This window comes from Pyxicephalus adspersus, chromosome 5, assembly GCF_032062135.1.
Source record: "Pyxicephalus adspersus chromosome 5, UCB_Pads_2.0, whole genome shotgun sequence".
In the NCBI taxonomy this organism is placed as follows: Eukaryota; Metazoa; Chordata; class Amphibia; order Anura; family Pyxicephalidae; genus Pyxicephalus; species Pyxicephalus adspersus.
Window position 1 is genome coordinate 143,277,482 of NC_092862.1, and position 23,758 is coordinate 143,301,239.

The following is a 23,758-nucleotide window of genomic DNA, read 5'->3' on the forward strand; positions in this document are numbered from 1 at the left end:
TTCCTTGCACATTCCACCCCCTCATATTCTTCAAACTCTTCCTTAGCATGTAATGCCCCCTGTTATACTCTTTGCACTTCTTTGCTTCACATGGCCTGCTGCCATACTCTGCATACTTCTTTCCTATATACATTGCCCACTGTCATACCCCCACATTCTGTGCTTCTCTCATGTTATAACATCCACACTTGCACATTCTTGCACATTCTTCCTCATCATACCATACACCTCTCCTGCACATCTATCTATTGTTTTATCATCCAACCTGCACATTCTGCTAACCCCATATACACTTCTTTCCTGCACATTCTGCTTCCTAACACCATATACACTTCTTTCCTGCACATACTGCTTTGATATATTATTTTCTGTGCTCATATACTGCACACACTGCATACCCCCATTCTGCCCCCTATCATATCCTCAAAACTTTTCTTCTGCATCTACTGCCCCGGCTATACTCTCTGTACTCCTTACCTACTGTCATACTGCTGTTTAGCACATGCTGCCCACTGCCGCTGCCCACTCTCATACCCTCCACATTCCCATCTTGCTCATTATATCCCCTGTTATACTCTTCACACAACACTCTGTTTATCTCTTGCACATACTGCTTGTTTTTTATCCTTCACACTCATCTCCTGCACATACTCCCCAATGCTTTATACTTTGCACCCCTCTGTCACACAAACTCACCACTCTCATACTCCCTGTGCTCCTCTCCGCACATACTGCCCAATGTCATACCCTCCATATCCTCTGCTGCAAATACCACTAGGACATTTCTTTAGCATTGCTTGTATTATCTCTATCACTGCTCTGTATTTCTCATATAGGACTGATCTCTGTGTGTTACTCTGCCACCATCATGTGGCTACAATGTAGAAGGCTGTACTTGTATTGTTAAATACGTTTTATATTTTGTTATATTATATAGGTTTTGTTATATAGTATTTGATGTAGATTTTTTGGGATCAGATCATTTTACTAAACATGCAAATGTATGTCTACAAATATGTGAGCTGCCATTAGTGACTTGTTTATATCTTATGTTTTCTTATAGGTGTCGACTTCTATGACCGGCAAACCCATTTGGGTAAGCACACCTTTTAATCCCGTCTACTTGTTTTTAGTTCTGCTTCTGGATTATTCCTTATTGGACTTGCAGCTATTCACAGGGCATATTACAACAAGCTCAGTATATAAACAATGCTTGTAGGGAGTTCAGATGAATAGTTCCTTGTGCTGTCTATGTAACAGGGTTTAGGTGTCAGAGATAGTTTTACACACATGTAGAAGGAATGTAATTGCTTCAAATGGTGTGCAGGATGTCTGGTCTCTCACCCTTTGCTGTACTTCCTACATCAGTAAGGATACAACAGTGACCTAGCAGGCAGATGGAACTATGATGTAAAACGCGTGGGGGGTGGAGGCATAAGAATCAATTGTGAATGTTGCATGTTATTCGCTGGGTTGAGGGAAGCTTCTTGGTGTCGTGAGTCCACATGCCCAAGTGTATCTTTCTATCTTTGAATTGTCGAAAAGTATGGGTAGGCAGGAAGGTTAGAGAGGTTGGGAAAGGAATGTGGGAAGGGTGTATTTTGGGGATGGTGATAGGCACAGGTCTCCTTTAAAGAAAAACTATCATAAAAAAATAACAGTTTATTGGTGGAAATCCTAGTCCAATTGGTTTTATGCTGTTCTGTCTTCCCAATTTGTTCCAGTGCAGACTGGACACCAGGCACCGCCATCTCTTCTTTTGGGTTTGCCCTACGTCACTTAATCTCACATTGCACAGATGCAAAATCAGGTGACGCGCCTTCCTGAAAATGAAAAAAAAAAAAGTGCACATGCGTGAGATTGGCACGTGTTTTTTACATTGAAGGAAAGCCCCTTGGGATGCACAGAAGAAGCAGCCCGCAGCCTCCTGGGATATGTGACGTATGTATTCCAGGCATCTGCAGGCGTCCCATTCAGACGTAGTGATAAAGTCCGAAGGAGAGTGGGCTCACCTTAAAATGTAAAAAGTAACTAAAAAACAAAAACTTTTTTCATACTAAAAGGGTTATCCACCCTTTTATATGAAGTAAAAAAAAAAAAAAAAAAAGATGATAGATCCACTTAAAGAGTCTAACCTCCCAAAAGTTAAACCTTTCATGGATTTGGAGTCCAGTGCACAGACTGACCTGCGTGCTACTCATATCTCTTGCAAACTTCAATGACAAGATCTCTTTGGAGGATCTCTTCCATCTTTAGGTTTTCCTGCTCCTACTCCTGTTACATTTTCAATATTTAAAAGAGATCAGAAATAGAGATTCCTCCTGAGGACCACAGCAGTTGTTTAGACCCTGGAAATCTCTGATCATTATGCCCCCAAAAGAAATCCCTTTTCATCAAGAAACAACTGGGACATGATTTTGGGTGCACTGATTGTTGTGATGTAAAACTTTTTCTTTGTATGTTTTCTGACGTCTGAAGATATTCTCTTTTATTCTTAGAATCTCTTGAGAACCTGGAAGAAATTCCGTCTGGTAAGGAAATATTTTTTATTATTGTATTAAGTACAATACATCTTTAAATCTTTATTTGCCAATATAATATTACCATCACTGCTTTAAATTGACAAATTATACCTTATAATATTATTATAAATACTTACAATGGTCAAGTTCAATATTCTTTACAGTTACTATAACTTTGTGTTGTATGCAGGGCTGAGTTAAACTTTTTTGGTGTGCATCTTTTTGCACATTCCCCATCTCCCCAACAATTGCTGTGGGCACCCCCCCCCCAAAAAAAAAAAAAAAAAAAAATATATATATATGTACTATTCTATAGAAACATGAACATATAAGAAATTATTATTGCAATCAGAATCACATCTGCAGTGACAGAATACCAAACTATGACTCATGTATAGTTTTACCTTAACAGTCCATTCAGTTTATATACAAATCAATTTTAACATTCATGGTTTGTCTTTGCCATATATACAAAAAAAACAAGGTTATTACAATATATGGGAATTGAAGCTTTTAAAGTCAAAGGCTTTGGTATGCCTTCCAAAAATGTCTACACAATGGTGCCACTATAATGGTAGCTAAATATCTTATCACCCAAACAGCACCCACCTCCACTACCTCTATTATCTTATTGCTTTTCTAATTAATGCAAAATGTAAATCATAAACCTATAATAATATTATTATAACCCTGGGGAGGGCAAAGGGCCAACATTAGGTTCAAAATTTGATAGACAGACCAAGCCAGTGTCAGATGGGTGGAGAGAGTTTGCATGAACTGATATACATTAAGTGTAAAAGCCATTACCTAAAAGTAAAATATAACTTACATTCAGGATAAGGGGAGGGCTCTGCTCAGAAGAGCTTACAATCTAAGAGGAGGGGGATGTAGCACACAATGACAGAGACCACTGTCTCCCCAATATTATCTCACTTCCTGGTCGATGTAATGATATGAACTTGCAATAATAGTCTTGTCCATTTTTACTTGGAAATGGAAAAGGATCTGGGGGTTCTGGTAGATCATAGACTTAATAACAGCATGCAATGCCAAGCTGCAATATCTAAAGCTAGTAAAGTACTTTCTTGTATTAAAAGAGCAATAGACTGCAGAGATGGAGACATAATCCTGTACAAAGCATTGGTCACACCACATCTGGAATATGCAGTCCAGTTTTGGGCACCAGTTCACAAAAAGGACATTGTGGGATTGGAGAGAGTGCGGAGAAGGGCAACTAAACTAATAAAAGGAATGGAGGAGCTCAGCTATGAGGAAATATTAGCTGAACTGAATCTATTCTCCCTTGAGAAGAGACGTATAAGGGGGATATGATCACCCTGTATAAATATATAAATGGTCCATATCGAGAACTCTCTTCCCAATTACTCACTTTGAGATCATTACAAAGCACAAGGGGCGCTCTTTGTGTCTGGGGGGGAAAAGAGGTTTAAGCTCCGGATAAGGAAGGGATTCTTTGCTGTAAGGTCTGTGAAAATGTGGAATCGGCTCCCTAAGGAAGTAGTTTCAGCAAGTTTTATAGATTGATATAAGAAAAAGCTGGATGATTTCTAGAAGCACAGAATATACCTGGATATTAAGGCTTTAAAGTTAAAATACCAGTGACTGTTGATACAAGGAACATCTGATTGCCTAGTGGAATCAGGAAGGAATTTTTTTTCCCCTGTTGAAGCAAATTGTACCAGGATTTTTTTGCCTTCCTCTGGACCAACTATGTCTTATAGGGTTTTATATCTGGGATATGTTTATTTCCCTAGTGGTTGTACTTGATGGATTTATGTCTTTTTTCAAACTAACCTACTATGTAACTATGTAATACTTCACCAAGTAGAGGTTGAAAAGACTTTTGCATTTTTTTGTTTTTTTTTACAGAGGGAGTCGTGGTCAGAAACTGTACAGAGCACGGCTGGACAGATGTCTCCCCTCATTACTACGATGTCTGCCTTGATGACAACATTACATACCCTGACCAGGTAACCCAGAAAAGGTTGTCAGACATTCAGCAAACCTTCTTTTCTTCTTTATAGTACTTTTGTATAAAGTTAGGGGAGAGAGAGGCTATGTATACAGAAAGCACAAAAAAGTAACAGATAGAAATGTCAGGGGATGTTTGGGTAAAACATGGCTGTACATAACCATGATGCTTATGATTACTTCCAAGAACAAGAGCATGGTCTTCACAGAAAAGAAGATAAAATACAATCTACGCGTTTCACATCTTTTGTTGCTTTTTCGGGAGGGGGAACTGTATTGACCCTGTTGATACAAATTACATTTTTTTCTTGAAAGTATTTCATAAGCCCTGTGGTTTTATACAGCCATTTTGTATGGTGAAGGATTTTGATATCCTATAGAGCTTTGGTGATCACACACCACTTGCTATTTCTAGTTAATTCTAATTAATGCTAATAAAGACTATTTATATATTATTGTATTGTACCATATTCATTCTCAAATACAGACTCTATTTGAAAATGAATACTCTAATACACTACTATTTTTTTTTAAGGGTAGGGGTATATATTAGGTACAGAGACAGGAAGCGTTTCTATATATTGACTGTTAGGGGGGATAGAGATGAGTAGACAAAGTTAAAAAGGTGGATTTTCAAGACTGGCTTGAATTTGGTAAAGGTAGGGGCAAGCCTAATATATTGGGAGAAGGGAATTCTAGAGAATGGAGGCAACCCTAGAGAAGTCTTCGAACCATTCGAGGGAAGAGGTGAGCAACCAAGTCATTAGTACAACTGTAGGGGGGCCCTTGATATAACTTTTAGGTCTTTAGGGAAGCCCTACTATAAATACTATAGGCACCATGGTGGCTCAGTGGTTAGCACTCCAAAAACATGTGGGTTAGGTTGATTGGTTTCCCCCAAATTGACCTTATACTGTGTTAATGACATGGTAGGGACATTAGATTGTGATCTACTGATATGAATATGAACTTTGTAAAGCACTGTGTAATATGTCGGTGCTATGTAAATACTGTGTAATAATATTATATAATATATGATATAATATATCCACAGCCCACAGTATATTAGTGTGGTGGTCAGTGGAAAGAATTCCTCTTACATTGCTGGCCTGTGGGAAGAATGTCACCCTTACAGATAGCCAAAAAGATCGTTGGGGTCACTTACACTGACCGGGGAGGTGCAAACTACTCAAGGAACCCCCAGCAACCTCTGGAGGAACCCTGGTTGAGAAACACTGCATTTGTGGGTCAATGGAGGAGCTAATATTGTTATTTGGGTTGGTTTTATTTAAATGGTCCAAAATGTACGTAAACCAGGGTCTGTGGAGTGATTTTTAAAGCATCCAGTGATGGGATTTGCATTGAGGAGCAGTAGATGAGGAGTTGTTGGCAGGATAGATGGGTTCAGCTTCAGCATTACAGACAGATTGTAGTGGTTAGGGTCTAGTCAATCAAAGTCAATGATTAAAAAATACAATCAATGAAAAAAGATTCCAATTAGTTAGCAGTGGGTGGGCAACAGTACATTGAACTTGTATATTAATAAAAGTTCTTGTTGCATGAAGATAGCTGGGCTTTTTCTTGTTTCAGCTTGTGACATGATGGTGATGATTCTGCAATTGGGCTTTATTTTTTTTTAAACGGCATGCAGAAAACTCTGCATGTAACTGTGTAAATGTGTGTTGCTAATATATGTAAAGATCAAACCATTATCTCTCTTTCCCAGGACACCTACTTCCTCTCTGTGAAAGCGCTATACACAGTTGGATACAGCACTTCCCTTGTGGCGCTCACTACCGCCATGGTCATCCTCTGCCGCTTTAGGTAAGTTCTTCAGTCTTTTCTATAGTACCTTCTTTATTTACTGCCCAGGGTAGGGTTGCAAACAGCTAGAATGGTCCACACTTGGGTTCAGAAGCTGCACAAGAGGTTGGATGGCCAATTTGTGGTGTCCCAGTTTATTGACCAAAGAGCCACATGTGAAAACTTTTTTACGTCTTATTAAAATATGAAAAAAAGCAATTCTATTGCTACAAATGTGGTGCATTTTGCATGTATTTATCACTTATTTCTCCATATATTATCCTTCTGAAATTCTTGCCTGTGAGCTCCATTTCCTTGTGTCCCTTCTAATTATCAGATCAAATACAGCAGAGTTTTTAATAATGTAATAATAGAATTTTATTAGGTATATTAATAAATATAATAATGAATTGTCTTATCCTAATAAAAATAACCAAGTGTTGGTGGACCATAAGGTTTTATTGTATTGTGCATGGCCAGCTTGGAAATCTGTGGGTACCTTAAAGCGGAACTAAGGCTTGACATTAAAAAATAGTTACCAGGCGGGTCCTTTATTGCTGAAGAAGGGGGCAATGTCCCTTCTTTAACAAAATAACCTTACCTGCCTGATCAAAATTTTTAAATACAATCATCTGTCCCCATTCTATATCGGGTATCCCTATCTTTCCTCTTCTCTTCCGTGTGTCCTGATCTTCGGGCATCTTGATTGGCCGTGCCCGGATGATGAAGCTAATGCGCATGCATGCAGGAGTTCGTCCAGTCCTGGGGAATACCTGGTGCATACCCAGCAGCAGATGCTGAGCTGCTCATGCACAGGCACAACTTGTAATTACCCAAGTTTTATTCAGTATCCTTCACTTGTAATCTCTTTATCCCCAAACTAGGATAGGGAGAAGCATCATAAAGAGCCATTGAGTTGTGCTCATACCCAATTTTTTTAAACATTAAACTTATAAAACATTATGTGTGTTCCAGGAAACTTCACTGTACACGCAACTTTATCCACATGAATCTTTTTGTCTCATTCATCCTCCGAGCCATATCGGTCTTCATCAAAGATGAAGTTCTTTACGCCGAACAAGACAGCAACCACTGCCACGTTTCAACTGTAAGTATCAAAAGGAACTACATAATGCATGTGTAGAAATGAACAAACTACAATTCCTACTAGGATTTGCCCAAGCCTTGTGTATCCAGATATTTAGCTATCCTAGTGAGTTATCTGATTTGATTTGAAGTCAAAGAAACAAAAAAAAAAACCTTATCAAAAGCATTTGTCCTCAAAAGCAAACAATAAAAATCCAAATCCACAAATCTCCAAAAGTTTGTGGACACCTGACCATCAAACCTATCTGAGCTGAATGTAGTTTGGGAGATTAGCTTCAAATGCACTGACCACAGAAAGGTATTTCAGGCTTCATTTCAATTTCAGGATTTTTACCCTCGCAGAGGATCAAAGTCAACCCCACCATGACAACCAAAACACAAATTTTGGCCTCCTGGCTCTCTCTGTGGGTCCTACAGACCTCAGCTTTGGGTGACCCCCTGGGCTTTCCAAACCCATTTCACCTGAGCCACCTGGCCTCAGGCTGCAACTTTACCTGATCCAAAGACAGATGCCTTTTTATCAATGTCCAGGTGCTATCCTCTCCCTGGAAAAAGGGAGCCCATAAAGGTCCTATAATCCCATTTGCAGGCGAGGGTGAGGTGGGTGATACCAAATGTCCTCCCACTTTGGCATCACATATTGCCTTTTTCTACAGCAGGTAAATAAAAATTCTATTCCAAACTATAAATATTAATTTAAAGTTGCCAAAAAAAAACATTTGTGGTTAAGCTCTCTTCTTGCTTTTCGGTGAAGCCTTTCCATAAGATTTTGGAGCATCATTGTGGGAATTTGTGCTTAAAAGAGCATTTATGAGGTCAGGTAGTTGTGTATTCCAGAATACCTGGCTTCCAGTTCACCTAAATGTGTTTGGTAAAGTTGAGGTTAGTACTTTCAGTAGGCTTGAAATCCAACATGTTCAGAGGTCATGGAATCAATAAAGAGGAATTAGAGTGTTTGGCTTGTAAACCATTTGATTTGTTTTACTCCTATAAACATTTCTTTTTAGGTTTACTCAAATCTTCTATTAATTCCAGGTGGAATGTAAAGCCGTCATGGTGTTCTTCCATTATTGCGTCATGTCCAACTATTTCTGGCTCTTCATTGAAGGACTCTACCTCTTCACATTGCTGGTGGAGACGTTTTTCCCAGAAAGGCGATATTTTTACTGGTACACTATCATAGGATGGGGTAAGTCCTTTCCACAAGTAATACTTTTCAATAATTTAATATCCCCCAGATGTATTGCAATGTTCGGTCACTTTGGATGGGTTTGAGATGCAAATTTATTATACTCTTTCTGCATGAATTTTCCAATTGATTGCATATAATTGAGAAGATAATAGGCATTATGCTGATTAATATACAAATATGAGGTCTGTCTATTAAACAAGACTGATATAATAACTGACTTTTATTTATTCATATGACAATTGTAATGTTTGTCTCCATCAATATACTTTCCAAATACCAATGCCGTCCTATTTTCCACTGGTGGAAGGTGTGGAGCAGATCAGTTTCCGATATTTGTTTTCTTTCCTGCATCCATTGACACCAAGCGTGTTCCTTTACTCAACAATTTCAATTTAGGAAAAAGAAATCACAGAAAGTGCTGTGTGGGAAGGAGCGTTGTCCTGATGAAGAATGAAACCATTTCCCACATTTCTGCCGTCTTTTCCTGACTCTTTCTCTTAGCTTTGTCTTCCTTATAATAATATTGGGTCACTGTTGTGTCTTCTGGAACCCATTCTGCCAAAATGACGCCTTCGTGTCACAAAACACGATGATCATGGCTGTGAATTTGGACTTTTTTGATTCTTGGTGATGAAGTGTTTCCAATGACTGTGGTTTGGTTTCAGGATCATACTGGAAGATCCGGGTTTCGGCACCGAGTGATAACTTTATGAGAAAGGCTCCACCTCAAGTTGCTGCAAAATGTCAGCACAAATTTCCTTGCAGAGCTCTTTTTGGTGTGAAATTTATGTAAAAAATATCAAATTGACGCATTGCTCAACTTTTATACTTCTCATGATTTCAGCACATGAGGGGAAACACAACGGGATTAAACAGTGACAGACAACAAACTAAATTGCAGAGAGTGCCGGCGTTGGTCCTGCATGTTTGGAGAAGTTTACACATTCATGGCAAAAGATGAGAATCATCTCACTGCTTTGTATAAGAAATAGAAACACAATCTCATTATTTTATAGACAGACCTCGTATGTATATATCTTCTTTGGGGAGATTAATTTGTAATAATAGCTGTGATCATGGTGGAAGAGTTGTTCCTCAGCTGATCTACTCTTAGATATGGTGTCAGGGTCTCCTAGCATAGGTCAGTTGTATGCTTTGGTTACTTATTTAAAAATGTTTATTTGTATAGACATCATAACCAGGCAACACATTTTTGGGAAAGGTCTCCCTCTTTTTCATGGCTTAAGCAAATTATTGATAGGTTTATTTAGATGGAGTAACCTAGATAGTTTCAGGCTTACATAGGCTAATAAGTCATTGTATCATCATGGAAATAGCCAATTGCATATCCAGAATGGATGTTTATTATGTATCTACCAATAAACCTTTTGAAATTAATCACTGAGCTAGTTACCTAAAACTTCTTCCTAAGGCTCCTTTAGGGGAGGCATAAGCATCAATCAGTGTAATTGTTCTAATTTAGAACTATTCTATTTAGAAGAATTGGGAGTACTCTGCCACCTCTCTACTATAGGTATCTCTGGTTAACCATTTCCTAACTGTAACAGCCTTATGCCTGCATTTCAATGCCTGAATATCCCATTCAGGAATCCCTGTATTAGTGCTTTGTACTACAATAAGTGGACATTGCCATCAGGAAGAGATCGGCCTGTCTTTATCAAGGGAGAATCCTGACATTCCAATTCTTCCAAATTGAATATTTACGCTGAAGTCCAGGTCTCCCCGGAAGAAGCCTCCTTGGTGAAACGCGTCAGGTTTGGGAGCATCCACAATTGTGGATACCCTTCCATTCTATGTAATCTTCTTGTCAATATATTATACAGATTCTGAGTTAGTGGATCATTGTTAATCTAATATTGTGCAAATTAGCGCAATAAAATCATTTTATGCATTACCTCCTTGCCATAAAGCCCCACTCTTTATGAACTCACTCTATACAAGCTCACTTCTTCCTCTTTTGATACTTGAATATAAGGGATGGCAAATATACCTATGAAGATAAAGGTGCAGGTTTTAAAAATAATAGTATAGACATACAGGCAGTGAAGATGCCAACTTTCCTGTGTTGTCTTGTGTGGACCAGAAGATCGTTCGAGACATTTCACAGATCTGTTGGCACAGAATACGGTTTCATGCATGTGTGTGTTTCTGTATGGGCCTGGAGTTCAGCTGGAACGTTTGTTGTCACTTTTAATTCTCAGCTTCCTAATTATCACCATTGCCCCAAGTTGAAGAAACACAGCTAGATGCTCCTTGCTCCTCAGGACACGTTTAAGTATTTCAAGTTAAGAACCCTTTTAATAATTCATTTAGTGGAGTGAGTCGTAGAGAGTGCAGAGCTGTATGACATAAATTTGCATTTTAATTACAAGCCTCATATCAAACACCGGGCTCCTGCCATGCTCAATTTCTGCTGCAGATCTTTCTGCTCCTCCATCTTTGTATTTCAAAGAAAATGCTGCTGCTCCTGATTTATAAGAACTTCTTTTTTCATGCACTTGGGGCTCTTGTCATTGGGTGACATACAATTATTTTTTAATATTCTTTTGAATTTCAGGTGTGGGGTGACAACGACTGTGCATGATGTGCTTTCATGAATTATTACTTACTATCCGCTTTTATGGCGTGACTTCACAGCTGAATATTCACTAAATGTAGTTAGCACTGTGATGATACCAAGTCTACAAAATATGAAATGGAATAACATATATACTTACTTTACCACATACATTGTATGCTTTGAAGTGTAAAGTCCCTTTCATCCTCCTCTCCTGACTTCTTTCCTTTCCTTCTCCATGCCTTTTTTCTTTTCTTTTACCTTTTCTTTTCCTTTCATTCCCCTTTCTTTTTTCTTTCATTCTCCTTGCCTTCCTTCGCCATGCCTTTCCTACTCCCTCCTTTTTCCTTCTCCTTTTCATTTCCTTTCCTTCTCCCTTTCATTTCCTTTCTTTCTTCCCTCCCTTTTCCTTTCCTTCTCTCTTCATTTTCCTTAGCATCTCCCTTCTCTCTTTGGCTTTTCCTTTCCTTCTCCCTTCCTTTTTCCTTACTTCTCCTTTACTTTCCTTTTTTCTCCATTTCTTTTTTCTTTCATTCTCCTTGCCTTCCTTTGCCATGTCTTTCCTTCTCCCTCCTTTTTCCTTCTCCTTTTCATTTCCTTTCCTTCTCCCTTTCATTTCCTTTCTTTCTTTCTTTCTCTTCTCTCTTTGGTTTTTCCTTTCCTTCTCCCTTCCCTTTTCCTTACTTCTCCTTTACTTTACTTTTTTCTCCCTTTCTTTTTTCTTTCGATCTCACCTTCCTTTGCCATGTCTTTCCTTCTCCCTCCTTTTTCCTTCTCCCTTTCATTTCCTTTTTTTCTCTCCCTCCCTTTTTCTTTACTTATCTCTGCTTTTCCTTCTCCCTTCCTCTTTTCCTTTCCTTCTCTCTTCATTTTCCTCTTCTTCTCCCTTCCCTTTTCTTTACTTCTCCTTTACTTTTCTTTTTTCTCTCTTTCTTTTTTCTTCTACCTGCCTTCCCTTTCCTTCTCCATTTCTTTCTTTTCCTTTCAACCCCAGGTCAAACATTCAATGTTAGATTGTTAAGGTTCCATAAACTTAGCATTGCATTTCATTATGATGAACTCTTTAATGAGGTTCCATGGATGATGATTGAGGTGTGCTTGTAACATATTACCTACCTATTGTGTTTGAACATATGATTCTTATTATTAACATTATTAACAATTGTAACTGATTATAACTGATTTTATCTCTTTTTTAGCATGTCATAGCTAGAAAAAAATTCAGCTACTGCAATGCAAAGTACGCTGATTTTTCAATTGTCCAACGCCTGAGTATCTGTGTGTTTTTTCTCTAGGAACCCCTCTTATATGTGTGACTATATGGGCTGTGCTTAGACTTCACTTCGATGACCATGGGTGTGTATGCTGTATAAAAAATGACATTCATTATATTCACATATGGTGCAAATATCATAATCGAATTAAAAGTAAATAACGCATTGCTTTTCTTTAATGACTTTCTTAGCTGTTGGGAAATGAACACCAATGTCGCCCTGTGGTGGGTCATTAAGGGTCCAGTCATTGCCTCCATTATGGTACGTTCAATATTAATTATTTACATATTTTTAAATAATCAAGAAATAATCAGTTAGTGAACAAAGTGAATAGTTATAAGGGGGATAGGGTAAAAGTAACACATAGCCAACATATATACAGACACATTCACTGCATGAAAAAATGCAAAGATAGATTCAGAAAAATTTACTGCATTTATAACAGGGGGAAAAATGCATTACTTGTATATACATAAAGGATTCTATTTATAAAACAGGTAATCAGACATTCCCCGGTAGGAATCATCCAGGTCCATGTGTTTCAATGGCAGTAATTGATTCCCAACAGGGAATGTCTGAAAGAAATGTCTGATTCCCTGGTTTATAAAAAGAGCTCAACATGATTTTGTACATACATTTTCTGGCTGAAAAATCAAATCCTCCATAAATGCCATTGGAGAGTGCTAAATACTATAAATTTTTATATTTACTTATTTTATTAAAAATATTTCACAACCATAAAATAAAAATGTGACTCCCCCCACCTGAACACAATAGAACATGGTGAGCTCCAATGACCTGTTCTTGTAAATTGGAAACACATACATGATTGATAGTCATGCAATTAGGCGTTGATTTTAGGGGCATTTTAAAACTGACAGCAATTTTTTAAATTTTTAAATTTTCAATTTTGTTAAATAAAAAAAAAAAGAATACAAAATAGTAAAATTAATTCAGTGATTGCACCAAAGATTTAGGTAATACAAAACCATATTGATATATTCATGACGTCAAATTTGAGTCGATTCCATTGGAATCCTAGGAGTATATGTCAATAGGACCAAAAAAGGGTAAGATAACCACTGCAAGCAAAACGGAACCACAAACAGATTACATCAACATCTAAATACCCACGTTGGTGATTTTGGCTTTACAAATGGCCGTCGCAAAGACCAATGTGGGTGTTCAGGTCCTATTGTTAATCTGTTTATCATCTGGTGGTTGTGGTTTCTTGGGGCAAGTCCCAGTGTGATACCTATTGGCGGACTTGTATGAAGATTTTGCATTTGTGAGCGTTGTGTAGATATCTCTTCCAACACAAGTCCAAATGTAAAGATTTTCCGCCAACTGATATTCCCTGAAGAAGCAGGAAAATTACTGTGAAACGTGTTGGTGTAAAATAGTCTATTGGTTCTGTATTAACGATTGAATCTAAAGAAAGACTTTCAGAATATATGATTTTATGTTTTATGTAACTTTTATGTTTACTGCAACATGCACAATTTTTAACTGTAATGAATGAAGATATGGAAGTTTTAGGACAACCAACCTCTATACATTCTTGCCGCTAAAATCCTTAGACAGCGTACACTCATTTAATTCCTGTTGATGGAAACAATCTTTCATGATCGTTTCCAGCGACAAAAGAAGGATCGAGTGCTATACACATAATGCAGTTCTGGTCTATGAAGAAGGGGAGGCAGGAACGAGGAAGCGGCACCCCACTGTGCTCTTCTCTATTGACTTGTACAGGACAGATCTATGAATGTCAGGCTCGTGTCCGAGACAAGCCCCAACCGATCTGGGTGAAAATCATCTTACATTTGTACATGGCTTTACTTGATTACCTCACTGTGGGTGAGAAAGAGTTATCACCCTAATGCAAAAGAAAATCAAATATAATCATTTACCTGTTTCAGCAATTCACTAGCTGCTAACAATTGCATTCCGTTACTGAGCTGTCAATAGTGTGTGACTCAGCATCACATTGAACTGCAATAACCCTGATCAGCTTTTTGTGTAAGCAGAGTACAAAGTATTGTAATTCATTCAATAAATTTTTTTGTTCAATGAACTGACCATTCCAGGTATTGAAATGCAAAATGACGAGCACCCCTCCCCAAGCACTGGTGCCCAATGTTGCCATTATTTATTGCATACTTAGCAAATATCCAAAATAAGTTAAAAGCAAATATCACCATAATGCGATGTCTGGAAATCATGTTTTCCAATTGTGATTTGGTGTCCTGTGACATAAATGATGCCCCTTTTCAGGGTATTTTCTGTGTTTTAGACAAAAAAAGAAGACAAAATTGAATTTAATAACTGATAGTTTTATGAAAATTTTTGTGAATGTCTGTTGACATAAGGTGACTCAGTTATAGATAGGCCTGGAGCCAAATGAAGGCAAGGAGTAGGTAAAGGACCTGTAAGACAGGGTTCCCAGAGAATCCTAGTAACGTAAGGGAAACTACTAGAAAGGTGGGGAGTAGTGAGCTATTGGGGGGGAGAAGTGGAGAAGGAGGGGTCAAGGAGCTGTAAAAATGGCCAGGGTGCGTGGGCAAATCAGTTTAGGCTGGTAGGGAAAAAGTTTCCAGCCCACCCTCCCCTTGTTTGTTGGCTGGTAGGATACGGGTGTTGTTCAAGTTTGGCGGCTGGGTTTCTGGAAAGCAGTGGTTATTAAGGTGTGACACCCATCTGTGGTATGGGTGTTCTCTGAGTTTTAAAAGGGGTGGCAAATAGGCAATTCTGCCTGAGAAGGAGTCTGTGGTTGGCTGATATCGGCCCCTGAGCCTGGGTTGTCCTGGCTGGGAGCCAAAAATATTAAACTATTGCAGCCCTATGTTGTCTAAGATTTTGGTGTTTGGAGGTCTTTCAGGAACAGCAGCATTTGAGGTTTGTCTTGTTAATTTGTGGTTAAGTTATTGATATGTGTTTTATGTAAAATAAAGAAAAACGTGTTTAATAAGTAAGAATTTGTATTTGGCTGTTCCAATTTGTTCCAACATGATGCGTATGTGCATTTATTGGGTAATGGGAGCCGGACAGCCAAGAGAGAGCTGAGCAGCGGGGCTTCGGGGGTCCCTAGTCATGGTTACTTGCATTTTTCAGTGTCTAGTCTCTGATGTTATTGGATGTGGCACCAGACCTTTTACATGTTCAAATTATCAATTTATAAAACATTTTCTGTATTTCATCATTTTTTATTTGCTCCACAGATCAACTTTGTGCTGTTTGTTGGCATTATTATCATTCTGGTTCAGAAGCTTCAGTCTCCGGACATAGGCGGGAATGAGTCCAGTATATATCTGTAAGTATATTCATCTCTCTGTAACCTGATCATATATCTGTGATGTGGATAAAGATGTAGATTAGAATTGGATATTATAGTATTTGGTTCAGACCCAAAATTCTAACGGGGGGGGGGGGGTAATTCGGTCTAATTACTTCTATTATACACCCAATTAAAACTTAAGATTATTTAATTGCAATAATATTTTATTAACTTGTATTATCTGTAAGGCAAATCTGTTACAAAATTCTAGTTTCCTAGATGGATGGATTAGAAAAAGATAATGTTTCTATCAGGTTTCATTGCTTTCCCTTTCCCCAATGGCGAGATTCACTCTCAATACACATCCTGGTGACCTTTGTCACTGGAATAGAAAATGATGGGAGATCCAGAATTTTACAGCTGTAATCAGCACTGGAAGAGGGTGGAATCTCCCAACACCTGTTCCAGATGACACCTGTGGAAAAGAAGATTTCTATCCCCTTAAGAAAGACTTCCTGCAATGTCTTTTCAATAGGAAGTGATGGAAAGAAAAGGAGAGACTCCAAACTTTTCATACTCTATCCAAACCCAACCAAACACAACAATTTTGTCAATTTTGGCAAACCTGCCCATTTTCCATATAAATCTGAGAAGTATGTCCACCCCTCAAACCCCTGCCGTTTCTGTGCCTGGGCATTTATTTCAGCTTATTCTGAACTTTGTCACAAATCTCATTATCATGAAGAGGGTTATGCTTCCAAGAGTCCATCTTGGGTTCACTTATACGGCCTGATTTAATAAAGCTCTCAAAGGCTGCAGAAGATTCAAACTTTCATCAGTGAACCTGGGTGATCCAGCAAACCTTTAATAAATCAGCTTTATTTTATTAGGTCCTTGGTGTAACCAGGACAACTACAGAGTTTGAATCTTTTCAACAGAGACATAGACAGCAGTAGAAATATATGTACGGGGGAGGTGGTGCTAGAGCTTGTGGTGCTGGGTTTTTGGTGGCTTGACTCATGGACAGTCCTTGAAACATGAGGTCTTTTAGCCATGTAAAGGTTGTGTGGGTGATGTGTGCTGAGCATTAACAGAAGGTCCTGAAAACTACATCCAGGTAAAAAAATAATGACGTAAAACATCCAAAAACAACACGTTTTAGAGTTAAGCACTTCCACCTTCTTATGATAGGTTAGTCTACCATATGCATTGCAGCCATGTCTCAGTATGGTATTTTATAATGTCCGCTGTTTGTTTAATAGCCATTGCACACATTGCAGACAATCAAGAACACTATTTTCATGTTAGCTCACTCCTGGAAGAACTAACACTACCAATGCCTTTTAGAATCCATACAAAAAAAAACACAAACAGGAAGAAACAAGAGACTTGGGGCATTCTGTTTTATTAAAAACATAACAATGTATACAATGCTAAAAAACTTTTTACATTTAAAAAAAAAAATTCAAAACAAAATGATTTAACAAACATGCTCACTGTAGTTTCAGTTTTTACTCGACGCGTTTCGCATATATTAACGGAGTGATTGAATGCATACAATTATTCAATAGTACTAACATAAAACTCACTATTTCTCATAGAAAATATTATACAAAAGACATATTTGACAACATAATTAGGAAAAACTCACATAGGTTTACTTGAGGGACAAAACTCCAAACAGTTGCAGTTTTTCTCTCCAATAACATATATAACGTGGCAGCAGAGGTGACAAGCGTATCAGGACCCGTGTCATTGAAGGGGTATACAAGGGGGAGGAGATTTTAAGTAATCCTCATAGCCCCCAATTTTCTACAAAATAATCAGATTCAAAAACTAAAAATAATTCCAAACTTACTATCAAAGCCTTGAAGAAGGAAGAACAACAACTCCCTGAAACGCGTTAGTTTTGTTTTTGTTGTACACCAATAAGGTGATTATTCTTCATTTGGATGGGTTTTTCAAAATGTTGCACTCACCCAACTCCACTCCAACAATAAAGCCTGGACAAGTTTCTACATTCCATCCAAAAACAAAAGGAAATTAAGATTGTCCTTAAAAAAACTTTAAAAGCAACTTGTGTCCTTGTTTTGATAATAGCGTCTTCTTACCAATAAAAAGCACCCTGTCAGGAAATAAATATTTGTTGCAGCTATTAACGAAAAAGCCGCTTATTGTCAGCATTCCAAGGTCGTCTTGCTCCCTGATTGTAAATGTCAGGCAGACTTTGGTAAAATGTCACAGCAGTTAGCAAGATGTCAGTTGTGTCTGTTCACATTTCGGCAGGACGTGCCTTGTTTGCTTAGTGCGCTTCTGGGAGCTTGCAGATCTTCCCTAATTGTCTAATTGATGGAGAATTGATTCAGTTATCAGGTTTGCACACAGACTATCGTATGTTTTGGATTACAAATTTCCCAATATTCTGTGTTAATATTTAGCTTTGAAAAAAAAAATGTATTTTTCATTTATTTATTATTAATAAAGTAGTTGTTATTATTATTATTATTATACAGTTTATATAGCACGGACATATCACGCAGCGCTTTACAAAGTCCATAGTCATGTCACTAGCTGTCCCTCAAAGACAACAATATATTGCCCCTAACTGTTGATCCTATCAAAGCACAAGTTCAAAAAACAATGTTTGTTAAATGAGACAACCATTGAAGGATGAAACTTATTTACTTGATAGAGAACATTGTGTTAACGTGTTAGTTGCCACTATGAATGAAAAGTTCATTTTAAATGGATTGGCATGCATATGGATTGGCATGCATTAGAATATATATGATTCCTACAATGCACTGTAGTGTGTTGCATTAGAAGTGGTGCAGCATAGCATTTTTGTGGTCCATATGTGGGCTGCCTCAACACAATACAAGTCTGGTTACAGTTTTTATATAAGTGAAGCCTGGTATTATAGCCCTAAACATTTCTTTGGTGTTTGGATATTCACTCCCACAGCAAAAGTCCTGTAGGTGCAAAACAAAAGGAAGCAGAATCTGGTGACTAACCAGCTAAAATATCACATTGCCACTTTATATGAGTCGTCCTTGACCTGGATGAGGCCCTTTGCTCCATTTTAACTAGTACTTGGAACACCATTGTTCTTACTGATCAATGAAGGTGCATTTTTTTCTCCCACTCAAACCAACTATAGGGCACAATTTCTTCCATTGAAATAGTGTATTGTTCTTTCCATTGATATCGACAATAGGCCATTATTCTTTCCATTGAGAACAACAGTAGAGCAAATTTTCTCCCACTGTCCCCAACAATAGTGCAATATTCCTCCCACTGATACTCTTCCCAATGATGGAACAAATTCTTCCCACTAATACCAACCTTGGGAAACTATTGCTTCCACTAATCCCAGTAAATAGGATGCTAATTCTACCACTAATATCCATGATGGGGCATTATTCCTTCTACTGACACTAATATGGTGCACTTTTTCTGCCTTTGACACTATGAGGCACTATTACTCCTAAGGATCGCAGTGATCCGGAGCTTTTTCTCTCATCACCAATGATAGGGCAATATTCACTCAACTGATACCTAGATTCCTTGCAATTATACCATCAACAGAGCATTATTCCTCCCTCTGACATTGGTACTGTGGTTTACCCACTGATGCTAACAATGGGGCATTATTTCTTCCACTGCAACAGTGCTCCTCCCAGTGACACCAACAATGGGGCAGTATTCTTTCCACAACCAAGAATGGAGCAAAGTTCTTTACACTATTACCAACTATGGGAAACTATTGTCCCAACCAATACTAGTAATAACGTGCTATTTCTTTCACTGATGCCAATGACGGGGGAATATTCCCTCACTGATATCAACAATGGAGTATAATTTCTTCCATTGACACCAGTAATGATGTACTATTTCTTCTGCTAACAACAACCATAGGTTACTAATATTCTTTTGGATCCCAGTGATGGGGTGCTATTCTTCCCAATAACACCAATGATGGGGAAATATTCCCTCCACTGATATCAACAATGGGGTATTATTCCATCCAAAGACACCATCAACAGAGCATTAAACCGACACTAGCAATGTGTCAATAGTTTTCCCACTGATACCAGCAATGGGGCTTTGTTTCTCCCACTGACAAAAAATGGTCAAATTTTCTACCACTGGCACCAGCAGGGGGCCATTATTTTACCTACAACTGTGAGCCATTGTTTCTCCCACTGACCCAGTGATGGGGCAGTATTTTCCCACTTACACCAATCATGGGAAACTAGTGCGTTCACTGATTCCAGTAATAGGATGCAATTCCTTCCAGGAATACCAAGGATGATGCAGTATCCCTCCCACTGACACTAGTGAGTGAGCACTATTCCTTCTATTAACACCAACAAATGGAAAATTGTTAACCCCAATGACACCAACAAAGTGACATTAGTTTTACCACTGAAACCAACCATGGGGCATTCTTCCTTCCACTGACACAATTGATGGGGCACTTTTGCTTCCACTGATACCAACCATGGGGCATTCTTCCTTCCACTGACACAATTGATGGGGCACTTTTGCTTCCACTGATACCAACCATGGGGCATTCTTCCTTCCACTAACACCAAGAATGGGGCATTATTTCTCCTCCCACTACCCACAGGCACTAAGTCATATGTTATCTCCAGTAACCACTAATGCCAACATTTCCGGGTAATGCTGATACCACATCTACACCACTAATGCCAATATTTCTACTGGTCATAGTTTGGTAGAAGGAAAGTGAACTGGCCCTTTGCATAGAAAGTTTAGGAATCTTTGCTTTACATTATGAAGTTTAGGTTAACACTCATCAGATTCTAGACTTTTAGAGTAGAGTACAATTTTAAAGCAAGGGGTATTGACTGTATATATTTTGCCTTTTTTCAGTGATTGCATGTTTACCTGTTACTACAACTATATTATTGTCTCTTGTGTTTTGAGTGGTCTTTTGTTTGTGTTGAGTGATTTGTGTTGGTAAATAGCCTGATGGTCACCGTAGGGTTTATTATAGGTATAAGCACAGTGAAAAGTATTAATACTTATTAGTAATAATAGTAATAACATTTGTATAAGATGTCAAGATTAGTTTCATCCCCTCCATCTCCTTGCCCCCAACCCTTTGTCTCAAAAGGCAGGAATGATAGCAGCAGGCTTAACTTCTATGTGCAGAGTCAAGATTTTGCTCCTCTTCTTCTTACATTTTTAATGTGTGCTAAGCTATGGCTGGCAGGTTTGGTTGGGTTCACTTACACACCTTCGTAGCATCAAGCCACAATCTTCTGAGGTCTGCAAATGACCCCAACTTTGCAATATTTTAAACATTTTGAGGGCCAAGCATGCAATGTTTCCCCAAAGGTCATTCATAGAAAGGACATTTTATTACAAGTAGTCCCCGGGTTAAGGACATCCAACATACGAACTCCTCCTAGATACGAACAATGCTTTCCTGCTCATTTTGTGCAGGAAGGAAGCTTTAAGGGGGGGGGGGGGGGGTTCAGAAGAAATCTTTTGCTAAACACAGCTGAGGTTGCGGGTGATCTTAGGGGGGTGAGCTCTTTCTGCAGCCTCTTATAACTCGTTTATGATCAAGACAAACTCTGCAGTTGTTTCTTTTTGCATATCAAAGCACAGCTTGCTCCAGAATGAATGTCTAGGCAACATAACGTTTTTGCTTTGTTTGTGATTAGCTCACAGTGAGGATGTTATACAGTAACTGACACCATGCTGCCTAATAATATGTTGAGACAAACATTTGTCCTAATTGCATTTATTAAAATAATGTATCTTTTTCAACTTACATACAAATTCAACTTAAGAACAAACTTACAGTCCCTATCTCGTATGTAACCCGGGGACTACCTGTACTTGCCTACTACTCAAAGGGGGAGAATGACTGGTGATATTGAACAGGTTTCTATGGGCAATGTTTCTTATTTTCCTGTCTCACCTTGTTATGAACAAAGCCCTTTTTGGTGAACACCGCCATGTCTTCTAACCCTCTCATGTATGTCAGCTGTCTCCAGGCATGCTTCTGTAAGAGGGCTAACCAGTACTCTGTCAAGATGTCTGAGCTTTCCATCATCACTGTGTAAGTGTGTCCATTGTCATAGATTTGTAACTGTAATGGTGACATTGGTGGTGTTGTATTGAGCCTTCAATGGTGCATGATTCATTGGTGTTTGGTCATTGTCCAGTGCACGTCGGTGGCTAGTTTTGGATTATATTAACATTGGATGTTGCGTCACCCAAGCTGCAGACCAGTTCATAGTCTGCTATTGAATACCCCCAATCTAGAGACAATGGAGAAGGCAATGGAAAAAACCCAATTTTGGTGCACATAATTGTGGATGTTGGTCATTGGGAACCCTAAAATGGGAACTAAAGTGTGTTTCCCAATATGTTTGGAAATAGAAGTATTTCTTAGCTGGTGCCACCATAATGATATTTATTATTTTAGCAGTAAAAATCTAATCTTTAGCCAAATCAAAAGACTTTTTTCTTCTTTAATGGTCACAAAGGTTCTTAAATCCACTTTCTTTAAAATTTTAGATATTGCATAGGGTAAGTAGCAGTACCTAGAGGAGAGGGAATATGTCCATAATCTATTTTTTTCCAAACATTCCACATTCACTGAAGCTGGGTTAAGTCAAACCAAGGTTTCCATATATCTCAGCACATTGTTAGCATACACAGTAGGTAGCACTCCCTTTGGCTGTTGGATCTGCCCCTAACAACCAACAGCTTATAGGAACACTGCTCCCTATACCTTAAAATTATTAAGGTTTACATTAATGTTTGCATTGCTCTTTGTTAAAGTACATAACTGACAACTTTCCCCTTGGTTTTTGGCTTTCAGGGGCAATTTAGCCTGTAAATAGCTAGAGACAATTGCTCATTGCTTATTGACGGATACCCCGGTGTCATCAGCCAATGGGAATGCCGAGTGCTGTGTTCTTTAACAAAAAAAGTAAAATGAAAATAGGGTTCTCCATGTGCATTGCCCAACTTGAACATTAATCAGTGTCAACCCCAACAGTAAGAAATTTAGGAACATAGATTCAAATAAAATTTAGTAACGGTAAATTGTAAATATGTAAAGGGATTTTGAAAGCATTATTCACACATATTTAAAATAAAAGCATGACTTTCATTTACAACATAATTTAAATCAACATCCATTGCTAGGCAATCTTTACTAACAATAGAACATCATCCTGCTCCAAAATTGTAATGGTTTAAGTTGGTTTAACATCATCCTGCTCCAAAATTGTAATGGTTTAAGTTGGCACCCAATTAAACTCTACGCGTTTTCGCAGATGGACAAAGCTGCTTCACCAGGAAGAGAAAGTGCAAAAAAAATGACATGATACACATAGATCATCAATGCCAAACCCAAACATGCACTGGACCCTTCATATATTATTTTTAGTAAACCAAACTGGAGGAAGCAAAAAGCTTGGAGGCTCCACCTGATCCAAAAAGACCAGAGGTTTGGCGGGGCATGGGTTTAAAATTGCGTAGAGTTTAATTAAAAGAAATGAACCAAATGCCAGCTTTCTATGTTGATTTTCCCATTGACCTCAATCCAATTAGCCGTGACATCATATCTTCCATGCAGTGAGCAGAGCTGGGGGAGGGACTAGTAGTTAAACTACATAAGGGGGTGGATACATGACCAGTCACTCATCACTAGGAGAGAGAGCAGCATTGACTGGTCTGTATTGTTATAACTCTTGTATTGAGGCGCACAGGAAAACAAAATCCATGGAAAGCTAAACCCCAACACCACACCCGTGTACAAGGACACTTAGGCACCATTGACAACCTAATTGTGTTGGAGTGTCATTTGAAATTAATAACACCACAACCACCCACTGCTCTGCAGTTCATGCACCACAAATTTATGTTTAGGTTTATGTTAAGGGGGAGCTAAAACCAAGGATTTTAGGTTACATTTGGAGGGATCAGGACCCTTGTCAGATCATGTTTTTATTACGGTTTGTT

General features: G+C 38.4%; 1 protein-coding gene across 4 annotated transcripts in view; it reads left to right on the forward strand.

Annotated features, from left to right (window-relative positions):
* ADCYAP1R1 (ADCYAP receptor type I) overlaps positions 1 to 23,758 on the forward strand; it is a 117,879-nt gene that overhangs the window by 88,438 nt on the left and 5,683 nt on the right. For 2 of the 4 annotated variants that reach the window (XM_072412984.1, XM_072412985.1), the window contains exons 5-14: positions 1,064 to 1,096; positions 2,499 to 2,531; positions 4,413 to 4,513; positions 6,241 to 6,338; positions 7,293 to 7,425; positions 8,460 to 8,613; positions 12,490 to 12,550; positions 12,660 to 12,729; positions 15,687 to 15,778; positions 21,768 to 21,842. In XM_072412984.1, coding sequence (XP_072269085.1) covers positions 1,064 to 1,096; positions 2,499 to 2,531; positions 4,413 to 4,513; positions 6,241 to 6,338; positions 7,293 to 7,425; positions 8,460 to 8,613; positions 12,490 to 12,550; positions 12,660 to 12,729; positions 15,687 to 15,778; positions 21,768 to 21,842 — 850 coding nt within the window. The remainder of the gene's footprint in view (positions 1 to 1,063; positions 1,097 to 2,498; positions 2,532 to 4,412; positions 4,514 to 6,240; positions 6,339 to 7,292; positions 7,426 to 8,459; positions 8,614 to 12,489; positions 12,551 to 12,659; positions 12,730 to 15,686; positions 15,779 to 21,767; positions 21,843 to 23,758) is intronic. The other 2 variants (XM_072412986.1, XM_072412987.1) reach the window with 1 other exon arrangement.